The 27,508-nt window shown below is 35.7% G+C and overlaps 1 protein-coding gene across 1 annotated transcript; it reads left to right on the top strand.

The window, feature by feature from the left end:
* The first annotated feature begins 201 nt into the window (after positions 1-201).
* Positions 202-25,934, top strand: LOC106056086 (solute carrier family 35 member F6-like). The gene is made up of 9 exons (XM_056007662.1): positions 202-643; positions 4,013-4,085; positions 6,594-6,702; positions 8,336-8,608; positions 9,277-9,447; positions 10,092-10,202; positions 14,407-14,562; positions 16,400-16,554; positions 22,217-25,934. The coding sequence occupies exons 1-9, from the start codon at positions 570-572 to the stop codon at positions 22,511-22,513; spliced, it is 1,419 nt and encodes a 472-aa protein (XP_055863637.1). The 5' UTR covers positions 202-569; the 3' UTR covers positions 22,514-25,934.
* Positions 25,935-27,508: the final 1,574 nt, after the last annotated feature.

Genomic DNA, 27,508 nt, shown 5'->3' with positions numbered 1-27,508 from the left:
AAAAATATGTCTATGTATTTCATTTTTTTTTTAAATTGAATAATTCAGTGGATTTAGATCTAGTAGTCGATTCCTTGTAACAACGAAACTACGAACATCCGAATTCACTTCATGCTCCATAAAGTCCATGGTCAGAGTAGATCTATATATAGATTATAGAGTATAGAGTCTATAGACAGTCCTAGAGACCTAAACGTATAATAAAGTTAGAGCTATGTAGATCTTCATCTGTTCTATTTAGGTTTATGGTTTTGAAATTTACAATTTTTGAGGGGAAATAAATGTATTAATTATCGCAAACACAAAATAAAAGACTACGGCTTCTGAGATATATAATCTTAGTTTAGTACAATAGTAGGCCCTTTAACTTAACTTAAGTAAGTGGTAGTGAGACGTTACAGTACAGTAGCATATGATTAGAATTAGAAATCCCAACCAGGATGGTAAAAAAGAATAGAATACTATAGCCTGGTTTTTCAGAAGTCTCCATACGCTAACAGGGATTGTAATTTATTTTGTTTAGGTTAATGTTCGTATAAGCAAAATAGTCATTCTTTAAAATTGAAAAAATGACTACTAAAGGTTCAGTACTAGTAGGTCTGGCATTCGTATTCGTTGGTTTAATTCTCGTTCTTTCTGATAGGTAAGACTTGAAAGACATCCATATAAATATAATTCATAGGTCTAGAATCTACATCTTAATAATCATGTCCATGATAATCATTTAAATATTCATCCTCTACATCATCTAGATTTGATTAATTTAATCTAGAATCTAGATAGTTATTTAGATCAGCTTTCTCCTAACATAGGCCCTATAATTAATTTAAAATTCATTATTGACTTTATCATTTGATGATCTAGATCATTCTGCTTTTTCTAGATCTATTTAGGCATACAATCAAGCAATATTTTAATTATTTATTATTATCTTTTTGCCCTGAATAGTGTGTAACACTGTGTACATGTGTATTTATTTAAATCTAGATAGATCTCTATTGTCTAATAGTCATAGTATTAGTCTTAAAAATCATTAATTAGTTGAAGCTTAGAGTAGACCTTAACAAAATCAGAGTTTAAGTCACTGATTAACATACATGTCTATACTATAGATTGACATGAAATCCCTTGGATGTAATTATATTCTCTTGTGAAGTATTGTCTGTAATCTATGATACTATGGGCAGAAACCTCAGAGGGTTGGGGTTTAGTTTCCCCTTTCAGACCTTGTAATCTGTAGGTCAGTTGATGTTAAGGTCATCTGTTTCTTTGGCCAATGGTTAACAAGCAGGGTGTTATGTGGCCAGCACAACGACCAACCGCCTTTGCTTTCCCCAACTTGAGTCAGGTACCCATTAGAGTTTTGTGGACTCAGGGGCGCCTTATAAGTCCCGAAATTCAAAATCCCATTCTTCACCAAGATTCGAACCCAGCATCCCAGGTTCGGAAGTAAAGCACTTAACCACTTAGAAGCCTCAGGGAGATATGACATTGCCATTGTGGTTCATTATGTACACTAATGATTTTCAATTGGATAGTCCTTTTTGCTCCTTCACAAAATTTGCTGATGGTGCAGCTCTTTAGCCCTGATCTTAAAGAGCTCAGATGTAAAAGTGAATTTCCGAGAAATAAAACACATTAAAAAATACTGTGAAGATTTTTTTAATATCACATGTTATGAAAGAAAAAAAATGATAAAAGAAGAAAAATGATAGGCCTATTGTTACTGTGGCTGGAGAGAACATTGAAATAGTGCAAACTTTTAAATACCTTGGTTTATCTTAGATAATAAAATTAAATTTTCTGCAAAAACTGATTATATCAGCAAAAACGGTAACAATGATTACAATAGTTTACAAAATATCCTCTTTTAATGTTAGCGAAAAGGCTTTGGCAATGTTTTATCATGCTCACATCTGCTGTATTTTAAGTTTTAAAATCACTGCCTGGTATTGCAATGGCATGCAAAAAAAAGGCTGTCAGTATATTTTTTTTTTAGGAGGGTTTGTCTCAAGTTACATTTTATCTCAAGATCTAACTGTCCAGGGTGCAGATGATGTAAAGTTTGTTTCTCTGGCTTAAAGTCAATATGGATCTCAGGTGACCACCAGTATGGTCCCCAACCTATGTCACATTAGAGATTTTTGCTCTCTGGTCATCTTGAAATCCTGAATTAAATATCCAAACTTCCCCAGGCTTTGAACACAAAACCCTCTATCCAAGTCAAGCACATATGTGGCAACTTTTCTAATTTAAAAAAACTTTTTTTTGTAAAATTATGAGCAATTATGTGTAGCTCTAAAGCTCATCAGTAACAGCTAATTTAGATCTCCATTGTAATAAATTTGATTGATTTGTTTGTGACATGTGATATTTGTAAATGAGTTAAACTCTTCTATGTAATTTCCTAAGGTTAAAGGTGTAAATGCCTTTATGAATTTGCTGACAGTAAAATTAATGCCAGAGATATAATAGCTTGAATTTTAGTTGTCATCATTGATAATATGGATATTGGTTTTAAAAAGTAATAAATAATAAAAATCTTGGTTAAAGTTAATATAAATCATCTACCATGATGGCTGCTTGGTCATGCGGTATGCATGCTGGCCTGTCACTTGGTTGTTTTGATGGTCCCAAGTTCGTACCCTGCCTGCTGCTATCCCTGACATCCTTCAGGAGGTTTGGGCTAGGAAGAAGATTATCTTCAACTCTGAAGGAACATCCGAAAAATGGAAACATTTTACTTACATTTGTACTTTAAAAAAATGTTTTACATGTTTCGGATGTTCCTTCAGAGTTGAAGATAATTACTTCCTAGTCTGAACCTCCCACAGGACGACGGAGGATGGGAGCGGGCATGCTTTGAACCTGGGACCATTGATAAATGTGAACGACAGTCCAGCGCGCAAACCGCACGACCAGGCAGGTTGTGTGGTATGCACTTTGTACTGTCGTTTCAATGGATCTAGGTTCAAGCCCTGACAACTGCCATCTCATCTTGTCCTGCAGGAGGTTTGGGCTGTCATGGTTGGTTTAACAGATTTAACTAGGGGAGGATTTAAATGAATCAGGTTCCCCCCACCTCTGCAGACCAATGCTGTAATAAATGGCTGCAACAATCAAAAAGTAGATGTTAAATAAACTAGCTTTGAACCTTAAATAAATAGTCAACATACTTGTGACAAATAATGTTGCATTACAATATCAATCCATATAATGTTGACTAACATGTAAATAAATAACAAACCTCAGACACATGCAATCTTAGTCTCTCGGGCCAGGAACACTAACTACCCGAATGGAAATGTGGCTCTGCCCAAGCCAAGGTCTGGCTGAACACTGTCCAAGACGCAGCACTGGCACACTGCAGCATAGAATAAAGCTGAGATCTAGCAGTGCTGCTAAACCAAAAAGCTTTAGCGACAACATGCATGCCAACAGGTCAAGCCTGGTTAAGAGCATCTGTGTTCTTACCATTTAACAAGGAGAAAACAGTGGCAGAACACCGACACCATCAACAAGCATCAGCCCAAACATCTCCAGAAAACGAAGAAGTACAAGATAATAAGGCATGACCAATGATAAAGAAAAGCATTGCCGTGCATGAGACATGGGTTAGGATCAAATGATCTTCAATCCCGAAAGCACTTCCAAAAGTTACGAGTCAAGCAGCATGTTAAAAAAGACAACTGTGACGAAAAAGTATTGAATAGGCCCATGACATGGCAGTCGTAAATTTATATACCCAACCCCCTTTTCTAGGGCAAAAAAAAAAGGCATTTGTAGTTAATGAGAAAATGAGTAAGATTATAAACTAAGAATTATATATAAAAGCTTCTTGGTAGTCTTGCGACTCTCGTTCTGTCATTCATATATATCTGCAAATTACTTGACAACTAGAAGATTTTTGTTGATAGAAAATAATTCAGTGAATTAGGTTTTGGCTGTTGGCTAACAGATTCTGTTATAGTTCTACTTATTTAATTTATTTAATTTGCATTTTTCTTTGTAGATGGCCTGAGAATGTTAATGTTATCGGCACCAAAACGAGAAAAGCTCATAAATTTGATCATCTTTTTCTTTTGGTAAGTTTATTTAGATGGTAAAATGATTTATAGAAAATGTGTAAAGTAGCAAGAATAAATACTCATAGTTGTAACGGTCAATCAGAGTTTTAACATACTTACTTACTTAGGTCCTCCTGCGCCTTCGGTGCATTGGGCCGCAAGCTGTCTCCACAAAGATCTGTCACTGGCAATGTCTGAAGCCTCTTCTCACCAGGTGTCCACTGTTCTGAGGTCCTCCATGAAAACATGATGCCAAGTCATATGAGGACGTCCAAGTTTGCTCTTCCCTCGTATTGGCCTCCATGTCATCTAAACTCTTGGTATACGTAGTTCATTTTGTTGGAGAACATGTCCAGCAAACCTCATGTGACGCTCTGTCACAACTTAACTAAGTGTTCGACTCCCAGTTTGGCATAGGATTTCCTTGTTTGAGACCTGATCTATATAACTTGACTCTCAAAATCCGTCTCAGCCATTTTTGTTGAGGCACATTTAGTCTTTTCTCAATTTTGGCAGATGACTTCCATGTCTCACATGCATTTGTTGCTGTTGGGATGACGATTGTCTTAAAAAGGTGTATTTTTGTCTCAAGTCCAATGGCTTGGCTTGGCTTGGCCAAATAGGCTGCAGCCTTTGGGAAATGCTCCTTGCCTTTCCTATTTGGCACGCTTTATTATGGTAGGTAACCCCATCATTTCTATGTGAACTTTCCAACTCTTCAAGCTTTGACTCGCTAAGTCTGACGGGGGGCACCCTTTGCCTTATATCCCACTCGCAAAATTTTAGTCTTATCCAAGTTTACGCGGAGGCCAATTTTGGGTGCCTCTCTATCTAGGCTCTCCGTCATTTCTTGTATGCATTTATTTGTAGCCCCGAGTAGTGCAACGTCATCTGCAAAGTCCAGGTATGTGATTCTGTTTTGTTCATGCCATGGAATACCAAAGGCAGTCTGATTCTTTGCTCTCCTCATGTAGTCGATGGCTAGGAAGAAAAGGAAGGGAGATAAGATGCACCCCTGTCTCACACCTGTCTCGATGATAAAAAAACTTGGTTGATCCTTCTTCTGTTTTAATTCAGCAACTAGATTGATTGTTAAGGTGTCGTAGAATCTGGACAATTTTTTTGGGATGCCCTATTCTCTAACTATTTTTCATAGTGATTCTCGGTGGACACAGTGAATCAAAATTAAAACAATCAATGTTGCAACATAGTCAATCAGAGTTGTAATATAGTGAATCAAAATCAAAACAGTCTATCAATGTTGTAACATAGTCAATCATAGTTGCAACATAGTCAATCAAAGTTGTAACATAGTGAATCAAATTTAAAGCATAGTCAATCAAAGTTGTAACATAGTCTATCAAAGTTGCAATGTAGTCAGTCAAAGTTGTAGCATAGTCACTCAAAGTTATTAGTGGAGGAAATCGCCGCCCTGGTCTCTCTGAATGAAAGAAGAGAATTAAAAATCCTACCCAGTTCATTTAAATGAAAACCTAACCCTCTCAAAATCTACAAACCTGCTGAAAAGCACTAATTTTATATAGTAATTTCTGAACCTCAAAAAGCAATACCAATACTAGAAAACAACTATTGAATCAAGGAAACAGCACAATGAACCTAGGACCTATGCTATCTTCTTTCTAGTTGAGACAGTATCGAAAAATTACCAAAAAATCTGCCTACAATCAAACAGAACTAAAGGAATTAGAGAATCTTTGCTAAATACCCCTTACCCCAACAACCAGTGGGTCTGAGTTGACATGGATCATCACTAGAATCCAACTCAAATCGAGGAGCTGGCATACTTATTGAATGGCCCAATGTTTGATGGGGTTATTACATTCTGATTGAATTAGAAAATAGAATATATTTACCGAAGATTTATAAAGGATTGAAATTAAATATCTGCGATGTAAGGATGACTTCAAGCAAATGATATTTAATTTTATATGGAACCATAACCAAGTATATTCTTTAATTCCAATTTTTCTCAGAAACTTTTAGTTAAACATTTCACATTATTGTAATTAGTGTTTTTTTTTAATTCTACAGAATCACTGAAAGTTAAATTCGTGTTTATCAATTATTATTATTATTATTATAGCTTTTATATAGCGCTACTTTCATGCTTATAGCATGCTCAGAGCGCTTTTGGTCCAATCTCATTTGTGGACCAGTGGGGGGAGGGGGTATCTAGGAGTTGGTTTTCCGTGCTGCCTTTAGGCGCTCAGTAAACACAACTCTGCCCAAGTCGGGTGTCGAACCTTGAGCCCCCTTCTAGGTAGCTAAGCCAAGCCAAGTTCAAGCGCACTTGGCCTCTCGACCACGCTTTCCACAATTATCAATTATCAAAAGTAAAAAAAAACAAAGGAAACTTAATATTACATTTTATTAACATAAAGAAATCTCTTATTCTATAAGAATTCATCAAATAAGATAATAGAGTTAGTTCATAATGCCTACATGTGTTACTAGTGTTAAACTATCATCATGATTCTTTTTTTTGTGTGTCTTGTCTTGCTATAGTGGTTCATCAAGCAATTCTTACAACTTCTCCTGTTACCTCTGTGGTTTATGATTGAGAAAAACATTCTTGGTTTTGGTGTCTTTAAACATGGAGGACTGCCACAAAGAGGTGAGTGTTCCTGTTATGTTTGAACAATTTTAGTGCAAAAAAATACAACCTTGTTTGTTATTATCTTAGTAACATAAAAAAAAACAATTCGGGACAGACAGCCTGTGAGCAAGTCTTTATGATGCAATTCACATCCCATTTGAGGTTTGTGTACATGGGTTTTCAGTAACATAATAAGCATTCAAATAGAATAATAATAATAATAATAATTTTATTTATAAAGCGCTGTTAACAAACAAAATGTAGGCTCAAGGGGCTGTAACAACATTACAAACAAAAACACGAGAGATAAAATGACAGTTAATCTAAAAAAGTTTTAAACAGATAGGTCTTAATGTTCTTCTTAAAAGTGGTGTAGCATGTTGTCTGTCTGAGATCAATGGGGAGTGAGTTCCAAACCTTTGGTCCGTGAACTGAAAAAGCACGCAGACCGTAGCTTTTGAGGGAGAAACGTGGCACTACTAAAAGCGTTGAGTCCATTGAGCGCAGGGTTTACTGTTATACTGTAAAGGCACATTCCTCATTCCATATGCTAGGACAAATTTGTACAAATACTCCTTAGAGCATGGAATGGGTTGCCTGAGCTAGCCAGGAAAACCAGTGACTTGGCAGAGTTTAAGTCATTGGTTAATATGCATGACTGAATGCATGACGCGTAGGACGTAAGCATCTTCTTTTTTGAAGTAACGTCTGTATTATATAAGATAAGATACTGAATAGAGCTTGTGAAAAGGAAGAGGATTTAGTAGGTATATAAGGTTGAACAAGAGAACTTAATTGTAAAAATATTGATTCAAATGTGTTAAAACTTTCTTTAAAATGCCTTTTGTTTAATTGTACTAAAAAGGGAAACTTAAAGTGATTCATGTAAAATTGATGATGCTGATTAGAAATATATTTTGAATAGGCATATTCTGTTATGTCTAGAACCCAGGGTACTCTTTAGTCATTAGACGGCATGTCACTTCATGATAAGTGCCTGGACTGATGAGCAGCTGAAATGTTCTAAATATCAGGTGTTGTTTGTGGATAAAATCTAGTGATTCAGAAAAGTTAAGATTTAATGTGATGTGTTAAAGCAGGGGTTCTCAACCTCTGGGTCTCGACCCCGACCATTTGCCAGGGGTTGCCTAAGACCATTGAAAATATGGATTGTTATTGCCTATTCTGTATTGTGTATTGCTGTATGTGTGTGTGTGGGGGGGGTCACGGCAGCGTGGGGGATTGTAAAAAGGGGTCACCGAACTTAAAAGGTTGAGAACCGCTGTGTTAAAGAATATGGTTGCTTATCTCTCCATGTAGAGATATTTTTTTTTATATGATAGCATTCAGGAGTTAAAGAAAATGCGATAAACATCCATATATATGTAATCTGCCGGACCGGCATATATGCATGTTTATCATATTTTCACCTCTGCAGCAGTAAATCTTTGTTTTTTCATTCCGAGTTAAAAGTGAGTCTTTCCAACTCTGTGGGTACCTTGTCTCCACTTCGGAAATAGAAATCGCTTCCTAGTTCTTACTCCAGTCCTGCCTTTGTTTGTTAACTTGTTTCTATTAGATTTTTTAGATTTTATGTTTATAACATTATAAGTTCTGCTCCCTTTTTAATCATTTCCTGTGTTTACTCTAGTTCGTCGAGATGTTCAGATGAGAAATGTCAATGCCTTTCAAGATGAAAACAATGACAATGCCCCAAACCAAGGAGAGGGAGAGAATCAGGCTGCTGAGGATGAACAGAATCAGAATGATCAAGCACTCCTTCTTCATAGGAATCCACCAAGACAGCTTCGTTCTCCTTCAAAGCTTATCTACTTCCCAGCTGCATTTTTTGCACAGGCCAGTGTCCTGTTGCTGTATTTTGGTTTAAAACTAACTTACGGATCTAGTTTCATCATGCTAAAAGGTAAGAAAAAAAAAGCAATAACATATTGTTTATTACATTTGTTGTATTGTATCTTTTCTTATGAAGTACTAAATGCTGTAACTTTGAAAAGTTTTAAACTCATTTTTAGCTTATTTTGATTTTTGTGGTTGCAAAATTCGATTAGATTTATAAAGATCATTATTATTAATAAAACATCTTATGCTGGTATTAAAAACAATCAGCATTGTTGCATTTGTAAAATAAAATTGAATGAACAAATAGAACAGTCAAGTTCTAAACCTAGGAAACATGTCTCCTTTCTGAAAGTATGGAAAGATGTTTTATGCAGTTGACTTAATTCAACGCTTTGTTTCAAGACTTAAAAAATTTAGTTACATTCTGGCAGATTATTTTTGTCAAAAAAATGTTTGACCAAATAGTTCATAAATAGTTCATTGTTTAATTCTAATAGTAAAGGTCTCTCCTTACTGACATTAGAACTGTAGTGGGAAAGTTTATATGCTTCACTTTTTTTTTTACAAATTTAAATGTTTTCCTCTGATACCAATAGCCCTTCCCCCTTTTTATTAGACTTGCTTATTTCTCATAAAAGTATCTTCTAGATTTGATGGCTGTATAGATTTATATGTCTTTAAAGACAGTTACTTTTGTTTTCTTAATATAGATTTTTTTTATCCTTCAAATAGGGACTGTGGCTTTTTTTACTGCTCTGCTGGCCATGGCATTTTTGGCACAACAATTAGCATGCTATGTATGGTTTGGTGTTGTTGTCACCACTCTGGGATTTGCAGTGTCTGGGATTTCTGATTACATACATGTGCCTAATGGAGGGTATGAAAAGTACGGGATTGCGGCAGGTAATCCAGCACAAACTGGTTCATCTCTCTGTGTTTAGCTTGGCTGTTTTACACTAGTTACTATTTTTTAAAAAATAGTTTAGATGGATTTACTTTTTAAAAATCTTGCCTAGCTTATATTAGTACCTTATGATTACATGTGCTTTAAGCATAATTGTATTTATAGTGTTTGAAATAATTTAATCACCACTCTCATAGTGATAATAATTTATTCATTTATTTAATTATTTAGTGGTTTTAATTTTTGTCAGTTAGGTAGGCAAGATAAAAAAAGATTACAAATGTTATTGGGTGAATTATCTTGAACATTAACCTTGAATAAATAATATTAAAAACAAATATTGTCAAATTGACTAGCAATCTTCATTGTTTTGGTCAAGTTTCATCTTACATCTGAGTAGATAAGTTGGCATCTATTTAACAAGTTCTATTTTAATTCTATGAATATTAATGTATTATTAGCTTTCTCATTTTAAATGCTTTCATTTGCTCTGTGTTTGTTGTGGCAGAATATCTAGGTCTCAGCTGGGTCTTCAAAACTATGTTTACTAGTGCACATGTCCTTATTCTTCTGATTTGAGGGCAATGCCTTATCATTAATTTTTGTTTTTGTTATTAAGATAATTTTCTTTCTACATTTGTAGGTGATCTTTTGATTGTAATGTCTCAGATTATGTTTGCCACAAAAATCATTTATGAAGAAAAGTTCATCAGGAAACATTCCATTCATCCCATGCTGTTCTTGGGCGCTGAAGGTTTGTGGACTTTGAAATTTATTGTTGCTGTTTTTTTTAAATTGTTTTTTTGTTGTTTTTTTATAAAGAAAGTCCACAATCAGATAAGTTTTCTGTTATTTTTTGATATAACTAATTTAAACTAAGAGGCCAACACAATAGAAACTTAGATGCAAGAAAAGAAAATGTTAAACATTAAAAACAAACAAAATATTTTTATATAATATTGATGTAATGATAATATCACTACAAGTAATGCCGACCATGTCCTCCAAAACTGCTCTCTATACCAAGAGGCCCGTATAAGACATTGGCCCCAAATCACCTCAATAGAAAGAAAACTATATGGAGAGCTCCCTGATTTGGAAACCACTGCGCAGTTCATCTCATGTATTAGTCTAGAAGAAGAACTACAAGTAAACCACCGCATTACTGTGTATGGAGCAAGTGCTGTATATATATCCTATTTTAAAGGAAATCTATCTCTCTCTGTGATTTGGAGTATAAATGCTAATGCAGTGCTCATAATTCAAAGATTTTGTTTTACAGCATCTGTTCAACAGGGTTTGCATAGTGTCTTGGCTTTATATCTTGCTGTCTGGGAAATCTTTTCACCCACTTTAGTCCTTAAAATTAGTTGATCACAAAGCATAAATTGTATCTTTAAATATTTCTAGAAACTCAACACATTTTTTTTTGTCCTCGTGTTACACAGAAACTCAAACCTCAAACAGAAATTACATATTAACAATAAACTAGAAATTGAAGAATTAAATGAACCAATAGAGCTGTTCACCACTAGTTGCAATATAGACTGAATGAAGAAGCTGTTCAATGAATGCCAACATTAACCTGGACCTTAAGAGCTGAGAGATAAAATGTTGTTAACTTTTTGTGACCTGGTTGGAGTAGGAAGTATAAAGTGGTTTGTTGATGAGAATCTTGCTAAATTTAAATAAAGATGACTCATTGGCTGGCAACAGAAAATGAAACTACTTTTGAAGTGTTAAGGAAACTAACTATTAAGAGAAAGCTTTGAATGTGTTCATCACTATTAGAAAATACATTTTCTATCTTATTCATCATAAGATTATATCTTCTCTGTATCAAAAATTTTTGCCTAATTATTATTTCCTGGAGGTGAACAGTAGAGTCATATCAGTCATAACCTGTCTTATGCAAGGTTCACACTAATGGCTATTTTAGTCATTTGTATTTTTATAAAGTTGACCAAAATGTTTGAGAATTGAAATCTCCCCCTCCACCATTTTGTAAACAAAAGAAAGAACCTGTTTTACCTCTTTCTATAAAATGAATTGGTCCAATAATTCTTAGTGGTAGCTAAGCCTTTCCCCTTTACCTAACAACCGTGGTGGCTGAGTGGTAAAGCGCTTGGCTTCTGAACTATGGGGTCCTGGGTTCAAATCCTGGTGGTGAAGACTGGGATTTTTAATTTCAGGATCTTTGGGCCCCTCTGAGCCCTCAGACTTGTGTCTGTAGAGCTACATAGAACACTGAATGATTGACATGCTGCATTTGTTTGCCAGCTACTAGGCACATTTCTGTTAGGATACATTCTGTTCATTTTATGATTTCTGTCAATTACAATACATTACTTTTAGTGTTATAGTATGCAGTAAAAACCTCTATAAACCTAGCATTACAGGAATTCTTTTCCTAGTTGATAATGCTAATATACAATAAAACTCAGTCCTTGTTCTACACTAAAAGATGAATTCCACCTGTATCATTCACTCATTGTTCGGTAATAGCAGGAATGTTGTGACAAAATAGCTCAAAATGAGTTCAGACCATTTTCAGTTTTTGTATGAATTTCTATTAAAATAATATACAATTTCTTCATTGTATCTTCCTAACTGCCACTTATGCTTACTAAGTAACAAAACAAGGTGAGGATATTAGTATAGCTTGTACACAAAATATCAACTGCTAATCTGAATGTAATGACTTTTAAACATCCAGCTGATTCACTTCCTCCTTCTTTCCAATGTTACCAACTCTAAATCATTTGTTAGCCTTTCAAGTCCTTATTGGTTTCATTCTGCATGTATTGTGCTTATTAATAAGTTCCTGTATAGAAGTGAAATCAAGATTTGAAAATCTTCTCAATTGTATATTGATTGAAAGAGCCTGTGCCAGTTTGTATAATAGCTGTGCATATACATCTTGGACAAGAAAGAAAAAAAAACATGAATCCAACTAAATACATTATAAAAACTAAAAGCCACATTTATTTTATGTCTATGATGTAGATGTTCAAGGGTTGTCCCTTTTTGCAAAGCTTATATCAAACTCATTCTGTCTATCTGTCTGGTAAAAAGTTTTTACACGTTATTTCTCCCACACCCAATCTCAGATTAAGCTGAAATTGTGCAAAATTATTTCTTTTATCTGACAACACAAGAATCAATAATAATTTTAAAAAACATTTACTTAATTAACTATTGGTAATTAATTATTTTGTTTGGTACCATGAACAAGGGAAAAATCATACTTGACAGATTTGGTGGTAAACATTTTGAATTAGTCCCCTTGATCTCTGAGTGGACATTTCTTTATGCATATAAAAAACGATCATGTAAACATTCACAAAGATACCCCCCTTCTTCCCTCCCCCTTTCCCAATTGGTCCAGACAAGTAATAGGATCATGGCGCATTGACAAAACTAAAAGCTAAACAAAAACAATTGCTAAAAATATTTCTAACTGCACAGATTTATTATGTCCACTTGTCAGTTGTGCATATAATTTTATGACTGATCCAAACTAATTGATACAATTACACTTAATATGAACTTTGTTATTATTTTTTAAGTATTTTTTATGTTTTTCTTGAATATATAGTGTTGTTTTAATGTTTATAAGATAAGAGATAGCATAGGATTATTTACTGGTCCAAACAAATGGAAATTCTGTTACAATTGTGCACCGCAGCATTACTGCCATAACAATAGCAATTTAGATGCAAACACGAAAAATATAACAAAAAAGATGCACACACACATTTTATGCTTGATGAATTGGGCTGCGATGATAATGAATGACCTTGAAACACCCTGACTGAAAGTGGAATAAAGGAATTTTAAAATGTCTCTGTTCTAGTCTTTATGGAGAGGGGCTACCTTGCCCAGATCTGATGTAATTTTGGCATGATGTGTCCAATTTGCCTTTAAGGATTTGTTTTGGAATTGTTGTTTTTTTTCCATAAAATGGTTATTCAAGAGATGGTAGCTGTGTTTGAGTGATATAAGATGCTTTTTACAAAGCTTATATCAACTAACTGTCTGTCTGGTAAAAAGTCTGTACACAATATTTCTCTCACACCCATTCTCAAATCAAGCTGAAACTTTTGCACAATTATTCATTGGCATAGACAAGACATGAATCAATTTTTTCAAAAAAGTAAGAAAATTAAACAATTAACTACTTGTAGTTCATAATTTTGTTAAATAGCAACAAGAGAAACTAATACTATGGCAAATTCTAGAATAAAGAAACAGTTAAGAAACTTAAAAACTGGGATATCTAGGAGGCTCATTTATAACTGCCCTCTTACGTCTTCAAAAAAATTCTTCCCTTTGAACACGTCTAAAAAACCAAATCTTTAAAAAAAAAAGACTTTACCATGCTAGCAGCCATAATCATCTAGTATCTGTTGAAACTATCACAGGAAAACCACTTTAGTTATAGTGTATTGCTGGAATAATTCATCATTTTAATTTATAATGATCATACAAAAAGTCCCATCATCAATATTTAATGTGTTTACTGTTACTGTTAACTTTGAACTTCGATTGAATGATATAGTTTTGTTTTCTTAGATTGAATGACATAGTTTAGTTTTCTTAGATTGAATGACATAGTTTAGTTTTCTTAGATTGAATGACATAGTCTTGTTTTCTTAGATTGAATGACAGTTTTGTTTTCTTAGATTGAAGGACATAGTCTTGTTTTCTTAGATTGAATAACTTTTTTTTTTCTTAGATTGAAGGACAGTCTTGTTTTCTTATATTGAATGACATAGTTTTGTTTTCTTAGATTGAATGACAATAGTTTTGTTTTCTTAGATTGAATGACATAGTTTTGTTTTCTTAGATTGAATAACAGTTTTTTTTTCTTGGATTGAATAATAGTTTTGTTTTCTTAGATTGAATGACATAGTTTTGTTTTCTTAGATTGAATGACCTAGTTTTGTATTCCTCAGCTACCTATGGATTTGTTTTCGCTGGCCTATTTCTCATTCTCTTCAACCTGTTGGACTTGGTCCAGTACAGCTATTTACCCAACGGCAGAATGGAGGACATTGTGGATGCATGGAACCAGCTTCGTAACTCCTGGCAATGTTCTTTAGCTTTCTCTGGTAAGTTTTCAATATAATGGAGATGTTGTGTGTGGAGTTTGAAATAATAGTTGTTGTTTTTACTTTGATGGGAGGAAAAAAGAAATGCTTCAGACATTATATATCAGGTTATCAATTTAAGTCACCATTTGAGAAATATAAAGTTCTCTTTTCAGACCATGTGGTCTATGGGGCAGACGATATAAATGTCATCTGTTTCTGTGGCTCATAGTTAACAGGGTGCCATTTGGCCAGCACAACAACCAACTGCCTTTACTTTTCCCCAACTAATGTTAGTTACCCATTAGAGCTGGGTGGACTCAGAGGCGCCGAAAGGACCCTGAAAGTAAAAATTCTAATCTTCACCAGGATTCGAACCAGGGACCTCCGGTATGAAAACCAAGTGCTTTTCCACTCTGCCACCGCGCCTCCCATTTGAGAAATAGAAGGCAATAACTTAAGTTGCATGAGAAAATAAATTGCCTCTCTGGCTGGTTGTTTAGCAAGACCAAGAAGTAAATGTGGATTAGATTTCACTGATTACCAATCACTTTTCCTTCATCCTCACCTCCTTCAATTGTTAGATGTCAGAGCTTGGAATGGGTTGAAATGACAGAAGAAGATCCTGAGTAAACATTTAGACATTCCATTGAGACATATAGAAATCAAGTCCTTCCCTTGATTGGAGATTTGTTGATGAGGTTTGCACAACTACACTCGATTACGTTTAGTCGATTACATTGTGTCAATTATGTTGTGTCGATTACATTGTGTCAATTACATTGTGGCACTTGTTGCTAGGAAAAAATTGAACAGGAGCCTGTTAAAGTTCTTATAAAATTGTTAGGGGTTATGATGTAGTATTTTGATTACTCAGTTGCGACCTGAAGATGTTGTCACTTCTTATGGAGTCATGTAGTTTGTAGATGATGTTTGTTGAATGTCTAATGAGTCTGAAGAGATTTGTTCTCTTATTGTGGGCTTAAGCAGCTGCCTGGTCTGTGGTATATAATTTGGACTGTGGTCTCAATGAACCCAGGTTCAAACCCTGCTGGCCACCATCCTGGAGGTTTGGGTTAAGATGTAATAATCATCCAATCTGAATATCTGAAACATGTAAAATAAACAAACAAATGTAGATCTAACTATACCACACATAACACCTTCAACAAGTATTGTCATTATAGTTTCCTGAAAGAGGCATTTATTGCCTTTTCATTACTTGTTTTATCTAAATTGTAAATTTATAAGATATTCAAATGCAGAACTATTAAGTAGTTTCTTTCTTTTGATGTTTGGATCAATTAAAGTAATTTCTAAGTAGAGTCTGGATTCGAGTAGGCTATTTTACTGTAGTCTACTTTTCTAGATTTAAAATGTATTTTCAGAAACTTGAAGTATTTTTTTAAATTGATCATTAATTAGCTAAAGGATTTCAATTTTATTTTATTCTCAAGTTTTATGTCAATTAAAATTGTTATCTTGTAATATAACTTGTTTTTGGATAAGCATGAGATTGGTGTTGTTAATAACAATCTATTGCAGTTTTTTTGTATGTGCTGTGAAATTATGGTCCATGCCTATGCTAAAATGTTACTGCTGGGAGACGTAAGACTGAATGACTCACACTTTTGGGCGAAATAACTTTTAGAAATGTTTATTCCCATTCACTATTGATAAAAGCAAAATATCATACACTTAGTTAAATTGTTTGTCTAAAAGTAAATGGTCAACTTTCCAATGAGTTGTCAAGGTATTGAATTTTCCCTGCTTGCCATGAAGAAAATTTATTTATTTGACATTCTATTTGAAACTGCAAGCTGTAAATTAATTATTTTTTTTTTCTTCTTGTTGGCAGGTTCCATTGTATTCTACATCCTGTATACTTACCTTGGAATGTTCTTGATTCGGGACCATGGAGCTCTGCCAAGAATTATGATCGAATCAATTATCTGGGCATTGTACTGGGCAGTTTGTTTGGCCTTGGACTGGGAAACCTTTTTCATTGCTCAGGTATGGTGGTATGTGTTGCACAATTACCAGGTTAAAAGAAATTGGTGTGTGAGATATGTGTCAAGGTGGGTTTTACTGGTTTATCTAGAGCAGTTGTCATCAATGGGGGCGCTATCGCCCCCTGGGGGGGGGGGCGTTTTCGTGAAATAGCGGGGCACTGGGAGCCAAAGGGGCGGTAGGGGGGCACTGGACATACAGAGGGAAAGAAAAAACTAAAGGTGCACTGAAACAAAACAAATAAAAATATTCTTCAACATTAAAGCTGACAAACTAAATAGGGAAATTATGATTAGCTTGCTTCTAATTTAAGAACAGAAACAACGTTAGAAATTGATTTTGGGAATCCCATTTTCTATTTTTAAATTCTTACTCTGTTGCTGTAATTGGAGGGTTTCTATTGTCCTTAGATCTTGCGCGCGTATACGTATTTAATTGGATAAACAAACTAGGTGATACACCTTTTAGATTTTAGTTTATTTTATCTACATAAGTTAATGTATTGATATGTAAATGTGAATTTAAAAGAACAACGTTAAAGCTAACATTCAAATAGAATAATGTCACCTTTTTTTAAACAAAAAACATTAACAAAGTGTTGTTACGAAAATTCGCTGGTATGAAAAGGAGTATTTTCCTGAGTTTTAGTGAATTGCAACTAGATAAAAAGTATTCCAGTGTTCTACTTTGAATGACGGCATTTTCAGATGCGGTTATGAAACCAAGTCGGCTTCAGGAGCATTTAGCAATATCCACAAAATTTGAAATGAAACCACGCTTCGATTGCAAGGAAAGAAATTGACTTTCATTGATTATATCATTTTCTTTTATCGAGATATTAAATCTATTTTAAAGGGTTTTACAATCTCACATAACTTCTTTGTTGACAAATGAATTACTCCCTAAGGACATCGATATCCATGTTATTCACCTTACTTAGACTTAGACTTAGACTTAGGTCCTCCCGCGCCGTTCGGCGCATTGGGCGGCAAGCTGTCTCCATAATGATCTGTCACTGGCAATGTCTGAAGCCTCTTCCCATCTGGTGTCCACTGTTCTGAGGTCCTCCATGAAGGTGTGTCGCCAGGTAATACGAGGACGTCCCTGTTTGCGCTTTCCTCGTTTTGGCTTCCATGTTATCGCAACTCTTGGTGTGCGTAATTCATTTTGACGTAGAACATGTCCCGCAAACCTCATGCGACGCTCAGTCACAACCTCACTAAGTGTTCGACTCCCAGTTCGGCAAAGGATTTCCTTGTTTGAGATCCGGTCTGTGTATCTGACTCTTAAAATCCGTCTCAGCCATCTCTGTTGAGCCACATTTAGTCTTTTCTCAATTTTGACAGATGACTTCCACGTCTCACATGCATATGTAGCAGTTGGAATGACGATTGTGTTGAGAAGGTGTATTTTTGTCTCGAGTCCAATGGCTTGGCTAGTCCAAATAGGCTGCAGCCTTTGGAAAATGCTCCCTGCCTTTCCTATTCGGCACGCTACATCATGGTAAGCGTCTCCATCATTTGTTATGATGCTGCCAAGGTACGTGAACTTGTCCAGCTCTTCAAGCTTTGACTCGCCAAGTCTGACGGGGACACCCTTTGCCTTATATCCCACTCGCATAATTTTAGTCTTATCCAAGTTTATGCGGAGGCCAATTTTGGGTGCCTCTCTGTCTAGGCTCTCCGTCATTTCTTGAATGCATTTATTTGTAGCCCCGAGTAGTGCAACATCATCAGCAAAGTCCAAGTCCGTCAATCGGAGTTGTTCATGCCATGGAATACCAAAGGCAGTCTGGTTCATTGCTCTCCTCATTATGTAGTCGATGGCTAGGAGGAAAAGGAAGGGAGATAAGATGCACCCCTGTCTCACACCTGTCTCGATTGTAAAAAACTCTGTTGTTCCCTCTTCTGTTTTAATGCAGCAACTAGACTGACTGTAAAGGTGTCGTAGGATCTGGACGAATTTTTCTGGTATACCGTATTCTCTAACTATTTTCCATAGTGATTCTCGGTGGACACTATCAAACGCTTTTTTGAAGTCCACGAAACTGATCGTTAGCCGTTGTTGGTACTCAAAACTTTGTTCTATGATATTTCGTAAAACGAAAATCTGCTCTGTACATGATCTGCCTCTTCGGAAACCTGCTTGTTCTTCTCTGAGCCTTTCATCTACAGACTGTTGAAGCCGTCTCAACAAAACAGTGCTGAAAACTTTGCCTGGGACAGAGAGGAGAGTAATGCCCCTCCAGTTGTTACAGTCTGCCAAGTTGCCCTTTTTTGGAAGCTTTACAATCACTCCCTTTTGCCAGTCCTCTGGGACTTTTGAAGTTCGCCAACAGAGATTTAAGAGATCAGTCATTCTGTTAACAATGCACTGTCCCCCATATTTTAGCATTTCTGCTGATATCATGTCTAGTCCTGGTGCTTTGTTATTATTTAGCACTGCAATGGCCATGGTAACCTCCTCAGCAGTTATTGGGTCTGTCTTGACCTTGAGATCATTGTCTGGAGAGGGGTCCTTGAATATGTAAGTTATGTCTGGCGACAGTTGGTTAAGGGTCTCTTTAAAGTGCTCTACCCATCTTGCATCCTGTTCTTCTTTCGTTAACAAAGTTTTGCCTTGCTTGTCTTTTATTGGTGCCCCATGTCCACTCTTTGCTCCAGTGAGATCTCGGACAATACGATGGAGGGTTTTTGTGTCATTTCTGCTTGCAGCTGCTTGTGCCTCTTGTCCTTTCTGCTCAATCCAGTCCCGTTTATCTTGCCGACAGCTTCTCTTTACTTTCAGATCTGCTTCCCTATAGGCTTCTTCCGCTAGGCTGCGATCCTGTGTTTCATTTTTCTGATCTCGTCTACGTTTGGCCTCTTTCCTCTCATCTATCAATTTCCATGTTCTGTCTTGTATCCACCGTTCCTTGTATGAACCTCGCCTCCTTCCGATAACTTCTTCTGCGCACCCAATAGTGGTATCTTTGAAGTTGGCCCACTCTTCTTCAAGGGTCAATATATCTGCAAGAGCCTCAAAGCGGTTCGTTAGTTTCAATTGGAACTGTGCTGCAGTATTGCCGTCTTTAAGCTTCTCTACATTAAATGGGCGGGGTCGTGTGGCTCGTTTTGGTTGGCGTTTCAATCGGAGCTTACATTTGCCACTGACAAGGTAGTGGTCTGAGCCGATATCAGCTCCTCTGCGGGTCCGCACGTCTAACAGAGATGACCTCCATCGTTTGGAGATGCAAATGTAATCTATCTCGTTGAAGGTTTCCCCATTTGGTGATCGCCATGTTTTTTTGTGTATTTGTTTGTGCTTAAAATATGTGTTTCCAATTGAAAGGCTGTTGGATGCGCAGAGAGAAATCAAACGCTCGCCATTATCACTGATGTTTTCTGCAGAGCCATATGGTCCCATTACATATTCAAAGCCAGTTCGGTTGGGATTGATTTTGGCATTAAAATCTCCCATCAGTAGAATTAGGTCGTGAGTAGGTGTTTCATCAAGAGTGGTTTGTAGTTGATTATAGAACTGATCTTTGATGGTATCTTCTGCATCCTCTGTAGGGGCATAAGCTTGGATGGTAGTGACTTTAATTTGCTTTGTTTGGAGTCGAGCTGTAATGATGCGGTCACTGATCGGCTTCCAAGCAATTAGCGCTGAAGCTGCTATTTTAGACATGATGATTCCTACACCACCAATGTGCTCCTTGTCATGTCCTGAATATATTATTGTCTTGCCATCATTGATAATTTTTCCACTTGACGTCCACCGCATCTCGCAGATCCCAAGGATGTCCAGCCGATAAGAGTCAAACTCTCTTAAAAGTTGGGCCAGTTTACCGCATTGATTCAGGGTTCTTACATTCCACGTGCCTATAAGAGTCGGTTTCCTTGCGTTGAAAGGCTTGCCATGTATCGGGTATTGGACTTCCAGTTGGCTTTGATCCAACACCGTCATCAGGGTTTGGCCGCCCTCGCCGCATGTATAGTTTTCATTATGTGTCGAGTTTGCCGTTTCTGTAGCAATAGTGGTTTTACAGGGTGGGGTCGCTAGCCCCACGCCAAACCCTCCTCCTTTCTCACCCGGGCTTGGGACCGGCATACGGCGGAGTTAACCTTACAATGCTCAATTAAGAAATGACGATTCACTTCTAGGATGTAAATAAATAAAACAAATTAAATATAAATGACAATTATTAAACAACTGTTACTGATGTTCAAATTGTGTTACAGGAAAAAATAGATTTGTTTAATATCTTCAGTAAAAAGAATGTTAACATAGGAGGCACAACAGAGATATGGCTGCACTTAGACTATATGCCTATGTTTCAGTAAAATTTCAGAACTATGGTTGAAAATGGAATTACTTGTTAGCTTTTTCATAGACATACATGGTTAAACTAGATTTAGCCTTGCTTTGGCTAATTTAAAGCTTGAAATGTCTAATATTGTTAGACAGCAGGAGGTACAAGATTCCACTTAGCTTAATTTTATTTTGTTCAGCAATAATTCAGCAATAATAATGTTTATATTAAAAATAAAAATAAATTTACAATTAAACCTAAATAAACGTAGGCCCTAATATTCAGTAATTTAGAAAGGAACTATTCTTAGGTTTTGAAAGAAAGTCAGGACAATGAGATTAATCACTGCCAATTATTTGACATAATTTTTGTATAATGATAATATTGGCAATGTCTTCGATTCCTATGATTACGACTGAGGGCAGTGTTTCACACAACTACGCAAACCAAGTTGCGACTGCATATTTTCCTGATTTTAGTGCTCTTACGGGGGGCACCTCTGTAACGCCGTCCTCCTCTAAGCTCGCCAAAGAAGATCGCCTTTGGCATGCTGTCGTCTCCCATGCGGGATAAGAGTTATTGATAGCATAAAAATTAATAAATAAATGACATTTTGTTTAAATTTGCCTTCTCATGCTTCTTTATACAAGTGTTTTTCTTAGAGGAGGGCGCTGGCGGATTTTTTAAAGAAAAAAAAACGAAAAGGGGGCGGTTCCCCACCTCAACAGGCTAATGTATTAATCAAAGAACAAAAACAAACCAAGTTTGCCTTTACCGGGTTAAAATAACTTGTTGGTGTGCGTAAGTTACTTTGTAAACTGCATTATATTTGTCCTACTGCCAAAATGGTTTGTAAATCAAAGGTGGTGGGAATGGAACATAACTCATTTTGTCAGTACCCGTAATCTAACGATAACTACTGCCTTGCCTATACACTAGCTTGGTTCTGCATGGTTGGTTTTGCTGGAAGTGGTAATTGTTTTAAGTGCACCATTACTTATAAAATGCTTCCTATGGCGTGTGTCTGAAATAGCCTCTGATAACCAGTCGAACTCCTGACCTTCATGTGTGGCTCAGATATTGGGCTTGGCTGAACTGTTTCCACTAACAGGAATAGGAGCAAAGGCGAGCAACTGGCACCTAAACCAGTAAGCTTCAGGCAGAAGGGGCTCTTCTATCCTCGCCAGTGCAACATATTTGGTCCTTAAGCACCCCAACGGCGGTTCTGTATTGCTTTCCTACTTGTCTTCCCTAACAATGCTGACAAGCATTGGCGGGATCACATTAACATAAACTTTACTTCACACACCTAACAGCACTTCAAAGGTTTTCTCAAATTAATGGATTAGGTTTTTGTTTTTCTTCTTTCAGGTGCCGGGTCTTTGTATTGTACCAATTGGTGTCCTCATCTATTCCCACATCCTGGTGATACCATTTGTCTCCTGTGGACAACGAGGAGAAATGAGAGCACAAGACTTCATTAGGCAAGAGATAGAGGAGAACCAAGGTGAACCTGAGCAGGACAGAGACGGCAATGGTCATGCTGGTTACCAGGAACAAGAAGGGGCTGGAGAAAATCACCCTGTGGCTGAAGAGGATGTTCGTCTGCTTGATCATCAAGTTGAGATCCATGCAGCCAACGGAGATGACCTTATGATTGAAGGATGATTGACCAAAATGAATGAATGGTGATTGTTTTTGTTTAAGAACATATATATATACCTGTATATATGCGTTGTTTTGACTTATAGTGGGTGAAAAGGCTTCTGTCTAGTTATAAAGAAGTCTATCACTGTATCTGTTGAATAAGTTTTTGAAGTCATATAGTCTCATTAAGAGTGTGCCATGTAAACAATAAGCATACATGTAGTGTACCAAGTTTTACTGCCAATGTTAAAATAAACCTTTGATAAAAAAAAAACAATGTTGAATAGAAAGGTAGTTTTCATCACAGGACTTTTATAGTTGTATATTTATCGAATGGTCTCAAGCAGCTGTTGTCTCGGTTGTTTGTTTGTTGTTTTGTTTTATTTTATTACCAAGGCTAAATTGTTTGTTTTTTTTTTTGCAACTTGTTCACTTGTTTTATAAACTAAAAATGATAAATGTAAAATGTCCTGCGCCATTTGTCTCCAAGTTGTTTCCATTCATGGTGTCCCTGTCATGTTTTGATTTCATTCAGAGATTTATTTTATACTGGCAGGTGCAATCAGAAATGAAAATTTTTACAAAAAGAAGTAATATGCAGACAAAACATTTTTACAAACATTCCTTTGGGGGGGAGGGGGGTCCTAAATAATTGCAATTGGCCCTTACATTTCCCTCCCCCTGCAGAAAAAACAGAAAAAAAAACATATTAATCTTTCTTTAATGCTTTTTATAATAGAGGAAACATAGTGATGGATGTTGACAGGATTTACAAGTTGCTTAACTCGTTCTCTCCGTAACTACTTACCATATTCTGGTGGAATCAACGTTGGTATTGTCAGTTAGGAGAGAAAGAGTTAACACATTTTGACTCATTTTATTTTCATTTACTGATGCACAGTCCAAAAATATCTGGCTTCAAGATTTTAAAAGCTTAAAGTATTGTCTTTGACGTTTAAAAGCCCTTCAGCCTAATGAGTGCCCTGAGAAATTTCTGTTCCCTCTTCCAGTCTACTACAGATTTACCAAACAGTGCGAGTGGGTCACACCACAGTGATAGTCATCAATGAAATTGTTTATCTATGTTGGCAATGGCTTCTTTATTGTAACATAGTCACAAGTACGCCTTAATGTATTTTTACTCAATTTTTCTCATTTTTGGAATTAACATTCTGACACTTTTACCTACATGTAAGTTGTTTCAATGATTTTATTTGTTAATCTGTAGGGGGAAAAAAAATATATTATATTTAATCTTATGCTACAGAAATAAAATTCTGAGAGATATTGTAGATTAGACGATGTCAAGTTCTGTGCCCATTTTATTCAAGGTTTTAATTTGACATAAAAGTTCTGTACATCAACACAAGGAATTGCTGATTCAATTCATGTAAAAGCACAGCATCAATATATTTGGCTGGATTTTTTATATGTACATATAATGATAATATATCTATATATGATATATTTATATGTATAGGGGTATAAAGTAAAAGTACTTTTTATTCCTATATTGAATAATATTTTTAATGAAAATACTTGTGTATTCTTATAAATTAAAATAAAGAATATTCTAGTTTTTGTCAATCTAGTTTAAAATAACTTGAAAGCAATTAGCTTTTGTTGGATTGAATTATTTTTTTTAAGCTTGTACATTTGTCTTTGTTTCTGCCATCTATTCATCAGGAGACCATGAACTGATGTCTTAGAAGCTCCACATTTTCAATGGTATATTGATGAAAATAGGAATTCAAAGTTGTCATTGTTAATAATACAGATCTGAAGAGATTTTTGAAAGGGGATTATCAAATACTTTGGCTGTTTAGTCTACAATAGTCTCTTGGCACTGGCAATGCCATTATACATATCATAGTATGATTCACTCCTAAAATCAGGTTATCTGACATAAGTTTGGAGAATCGGGTCAACGTAATTCAAAAGACAAAAAAAAAGGAAAATTTTCCTTCAGATGTCTTATGGGGGACTTTAAATAAAGCAATAACAGAACACTTTTATTAAGATAGCAGGGCGTGGCCAAGTGGTTAAGCGCTTCCAAACCTGTGTCCTGGGTTCGAATCTCTGTGAAGACTGGGATTTTGAACTTCTGGATTTTTAGGGGCCCCTGAGTGTACCCAAATCTAATGGGTGCCTGACTTAGTTGTGGGAAAGTAAAGGTAGTTGGTCACTTGACACCCTGCTGATTAACCATTGGCCTTAGAAAAAGATGACTTTTAACATCATTTGCTCTATAAACCGCAAGGTCTGGAAGGGGAAGTTTTACAAATATAGTTTTACAATAGTAAGAAATTCCTTATGAACTTCAATATGTCTTATTTAGTTCTTGTCTATACAAGTTTAATCAAACAAACTTAATTCAAGCATTCTGATTTATCAGCAAAGAAACAGCTCAGTAACTGTCATCTTTTCCAGCTAGTTTCCTTTAATAATCTCTTTGATTGTCAATTATCTAATGCCTGAAAATCTCATAAAATGTTTCCTAGCAAACTAATATTTGCATATAGATATAAAGTCTCCTGGTATTTCCTAGCACTTAACATATGCCAGTCCCACAAAACCGATATGAAGAAAACAGAGAATTTATGGGTTTTATTTGTAGATTACTAGTCTATGCTAATATCTTATTAAATTTCAATCTATATGTTTTTGTTACATAATGTTTTAAACTTTGTGATAATGTAACAAATCTTTTTTTGGTCATTTTGTCCTCTCTAGCCACTTTGTGTAAAATTAGACACCTTTCATTTTTACCAAATGGATGGATTTTTAATCAAGTTAATGGAAACCAATATTTCCACAGCTTAGGAACTGTTCCTGTTTTTTTTTCAACAAACATTTTAATAAACTTTGTTGCAGGATATTCAAGTACGTTTAATGGCAATTAAAAAAACTCCACTATTCTAGCTCTATTCACAGTTGTTAACTTCCTAGAATGCAGCCAACAAAATCAATTAGTCTGAGCCCCCGTAGGTCATGGACCAGTTGTTTTCAGATTTAAAAAATTTCTTTGCTAATGAAAAACTCTCAAATTGTCTTCTCCACTTTTCTAAAAGAATTTTATCTGGTCCCTGTATTTTTTAAGTTTTAACTGTCAACATATTTGTCTGTGTATAATATGAAAAAAATATATATACAAAAACTTTTTACTATATTTGTTTTATGCAAATGAGGCTTATAACCTTTCATGTGAATAATGTTTTTGGCTTGATTTTATTGCATTTGTATCTGTTGGCCTTCTTCTTCATTTGTCATTTTTATTCAAACATTCCAAAATAATTGAGGGGGGGGGGGTTGGGGGAAGCGGTGTAAGGAGTGGGTTATTTTTTTTTTAAATTCAAAGTATATGCTTGTTTTCAATCTTTTTGAACAAAATATTTGTTAACAAAATGATGTCAATAAAAATGTCATTTTCTATTAAACAAAACTCTGTTATGTCTAATAAACTATACGTTATTTAACTCTCGTTTTTTAGCGGCCCCTAAAGGGGAAAAGACGGTATTAGTTTTGCGCGAAATGTCTGTCCGTCCGTCCCGTTTAGATCTCGTAAACTAGAAAAGATATTGAAAATCCGACATCACAATATTTTAGACCATTCAAAGTTCTGTTGCAATGGCTACTTTTTTTTTCTGAAAGCGAAAAATCTAATTTTAAAATCAGTTATGCAAGCAGTTTTTTAAAGAGAAAAAAGCTAATTAGTATGCATTATAAGTTAGACCTCAATTAAAACGAATAGTAATCTTGTAAACTTCATTTTCTTAAATTTTTTCTTTATTGAAAAACATTTATTTATATTTTTTTGAGCATTCGAATAAGAGAAATTCTTTTAGAAAAGCCTTTTCAAAACAATTACATCAATTATAAGACTTCAGTTAGGCCAGGAGAGGCGCGGTAGCTGAGCGGTAAAGCGCTTTGCTTCTGAACGGGGGGCCCTGGGTTCGAATCCTGGTGAAGACTGGGATTTTCAACTTCGGAATCCTTAGGCGCCTCTGAGTCCACCCAGCTCCAATGGGTACCTGATATTGGTTGGGGAAAAGTAAAGGCGGTTGGTCGTTGTGCTGGCTACATGACACCCTCGTTAACCGTAGGCCACAAAAACAGATGAACTTTACATCATCTGCCCTATAGACCACAAGGTCTGAAAGGGGAACTAGTTAGGCCAGGTTCACATCTAACTTTGCATTTACTTGCACCTATCCTTTGATCTGCTGTACCGTTGGGGCACTACACAAGATCTGTCAACCTTCTTATCTCTCATTTGTCTTTGATATAATTTCATTTGGATGTTCTTTCTGAAAATATTGAAGCCTGCCTGGGTGGACCACTTCGGGGGGCCGATTTTGAGTTTGTGTTTCCACACAAACTGTCTTTGTAATCTTGTTTTAATTGTGAACTGATCTATGGGATTTATCATGCATGCAACATTGGAGGTGCAGTGCCCTAGTGGTTAAGTGATTGGTTTCTGCACCAGCGGGTCCCGAGTTCAAATCCTGATGACTTTTTTTTTTATCAAACCGCATCATAGCATGCCAACTAGCAACTAATACAATATTAAATCTTTTGTAATACTTTTGTAAGTAACTTGTCAGATTTAAAAAGTCTTAGCAAAAGTTATTTGTATACTTGGAACTGAGGTGTCTCAAATTAAAATCTTGTGGAAGACTGGGATTTTAGATGCCTCTGAGTCCAACAAGCTCTATGATAATGGTTATGCTGGGGAAGTCTTTTCAACTGGAGTCAAGAACATTTAGCATCTATTTATGAAAGGTCATAGCATGGGCGTTATTGCAATCTGACTAGTCATGGTAGATTATCAATGATTATAAAGAAGGTGTACAATAAAGATTATTATTATCTGCTTGTATGAAGTGTGAGTCTTTAGCTTAAATTATATTTGTTAATAACACCAACAGAATTATCTACAGTCTAGGTTTGTTAAGGTTGTTATTGGCGGAAGTGGTTAAGGATATGCTCAACTACCATGCTTCCTATGGCCTTGGT

The sequence above is a fragment of the Biomphalaria glabrata genome, chromosome 13, assembly GCF_947242115.1.
Source record: "Biomphalaria glabrata chromosome 13, xgBioGlab47.1, whole genome shotgun sequence".
NCBI lineage: Eukaryota > Metazoa > Mollusca > Gastropoda > Planorbidae > Biomphalaria > Biomphalaria glabrata.
The sequence above is the reverse complement of the archived record's forward strand: the minus strand, read 5'-3'. Positions and strand labels throughout refer to the sequence as shown.

What these genes read in the sequence shown, in the direction of transcription:
- LOC106056086 (XM_056007662.1), top strand. Translation starts at nt 570, where the DNA reads ATGACTACTAAAGGTTCAGTACTAGTAGGTCTGGCATTCGTATTCGTT. An exon ending in ATTCTCGTTCTTTCTGATAG is followed by an intron (nt 644 to 4,012) that starts GTAAGACTTGAA and finishes TTTTCTTTGTAG; the next exon opens with ATGGCCTGAGAATGTTAATG. An exon ending in AAACCTTTTTCATTGCTCAG is followed by an intron (nt 16,555 to 22,216) that starts GTATGGTGGTAT and finishes TTCTTCTTTCAG; the next exon opens with GTGCCGGGTCTTTGTATTGT.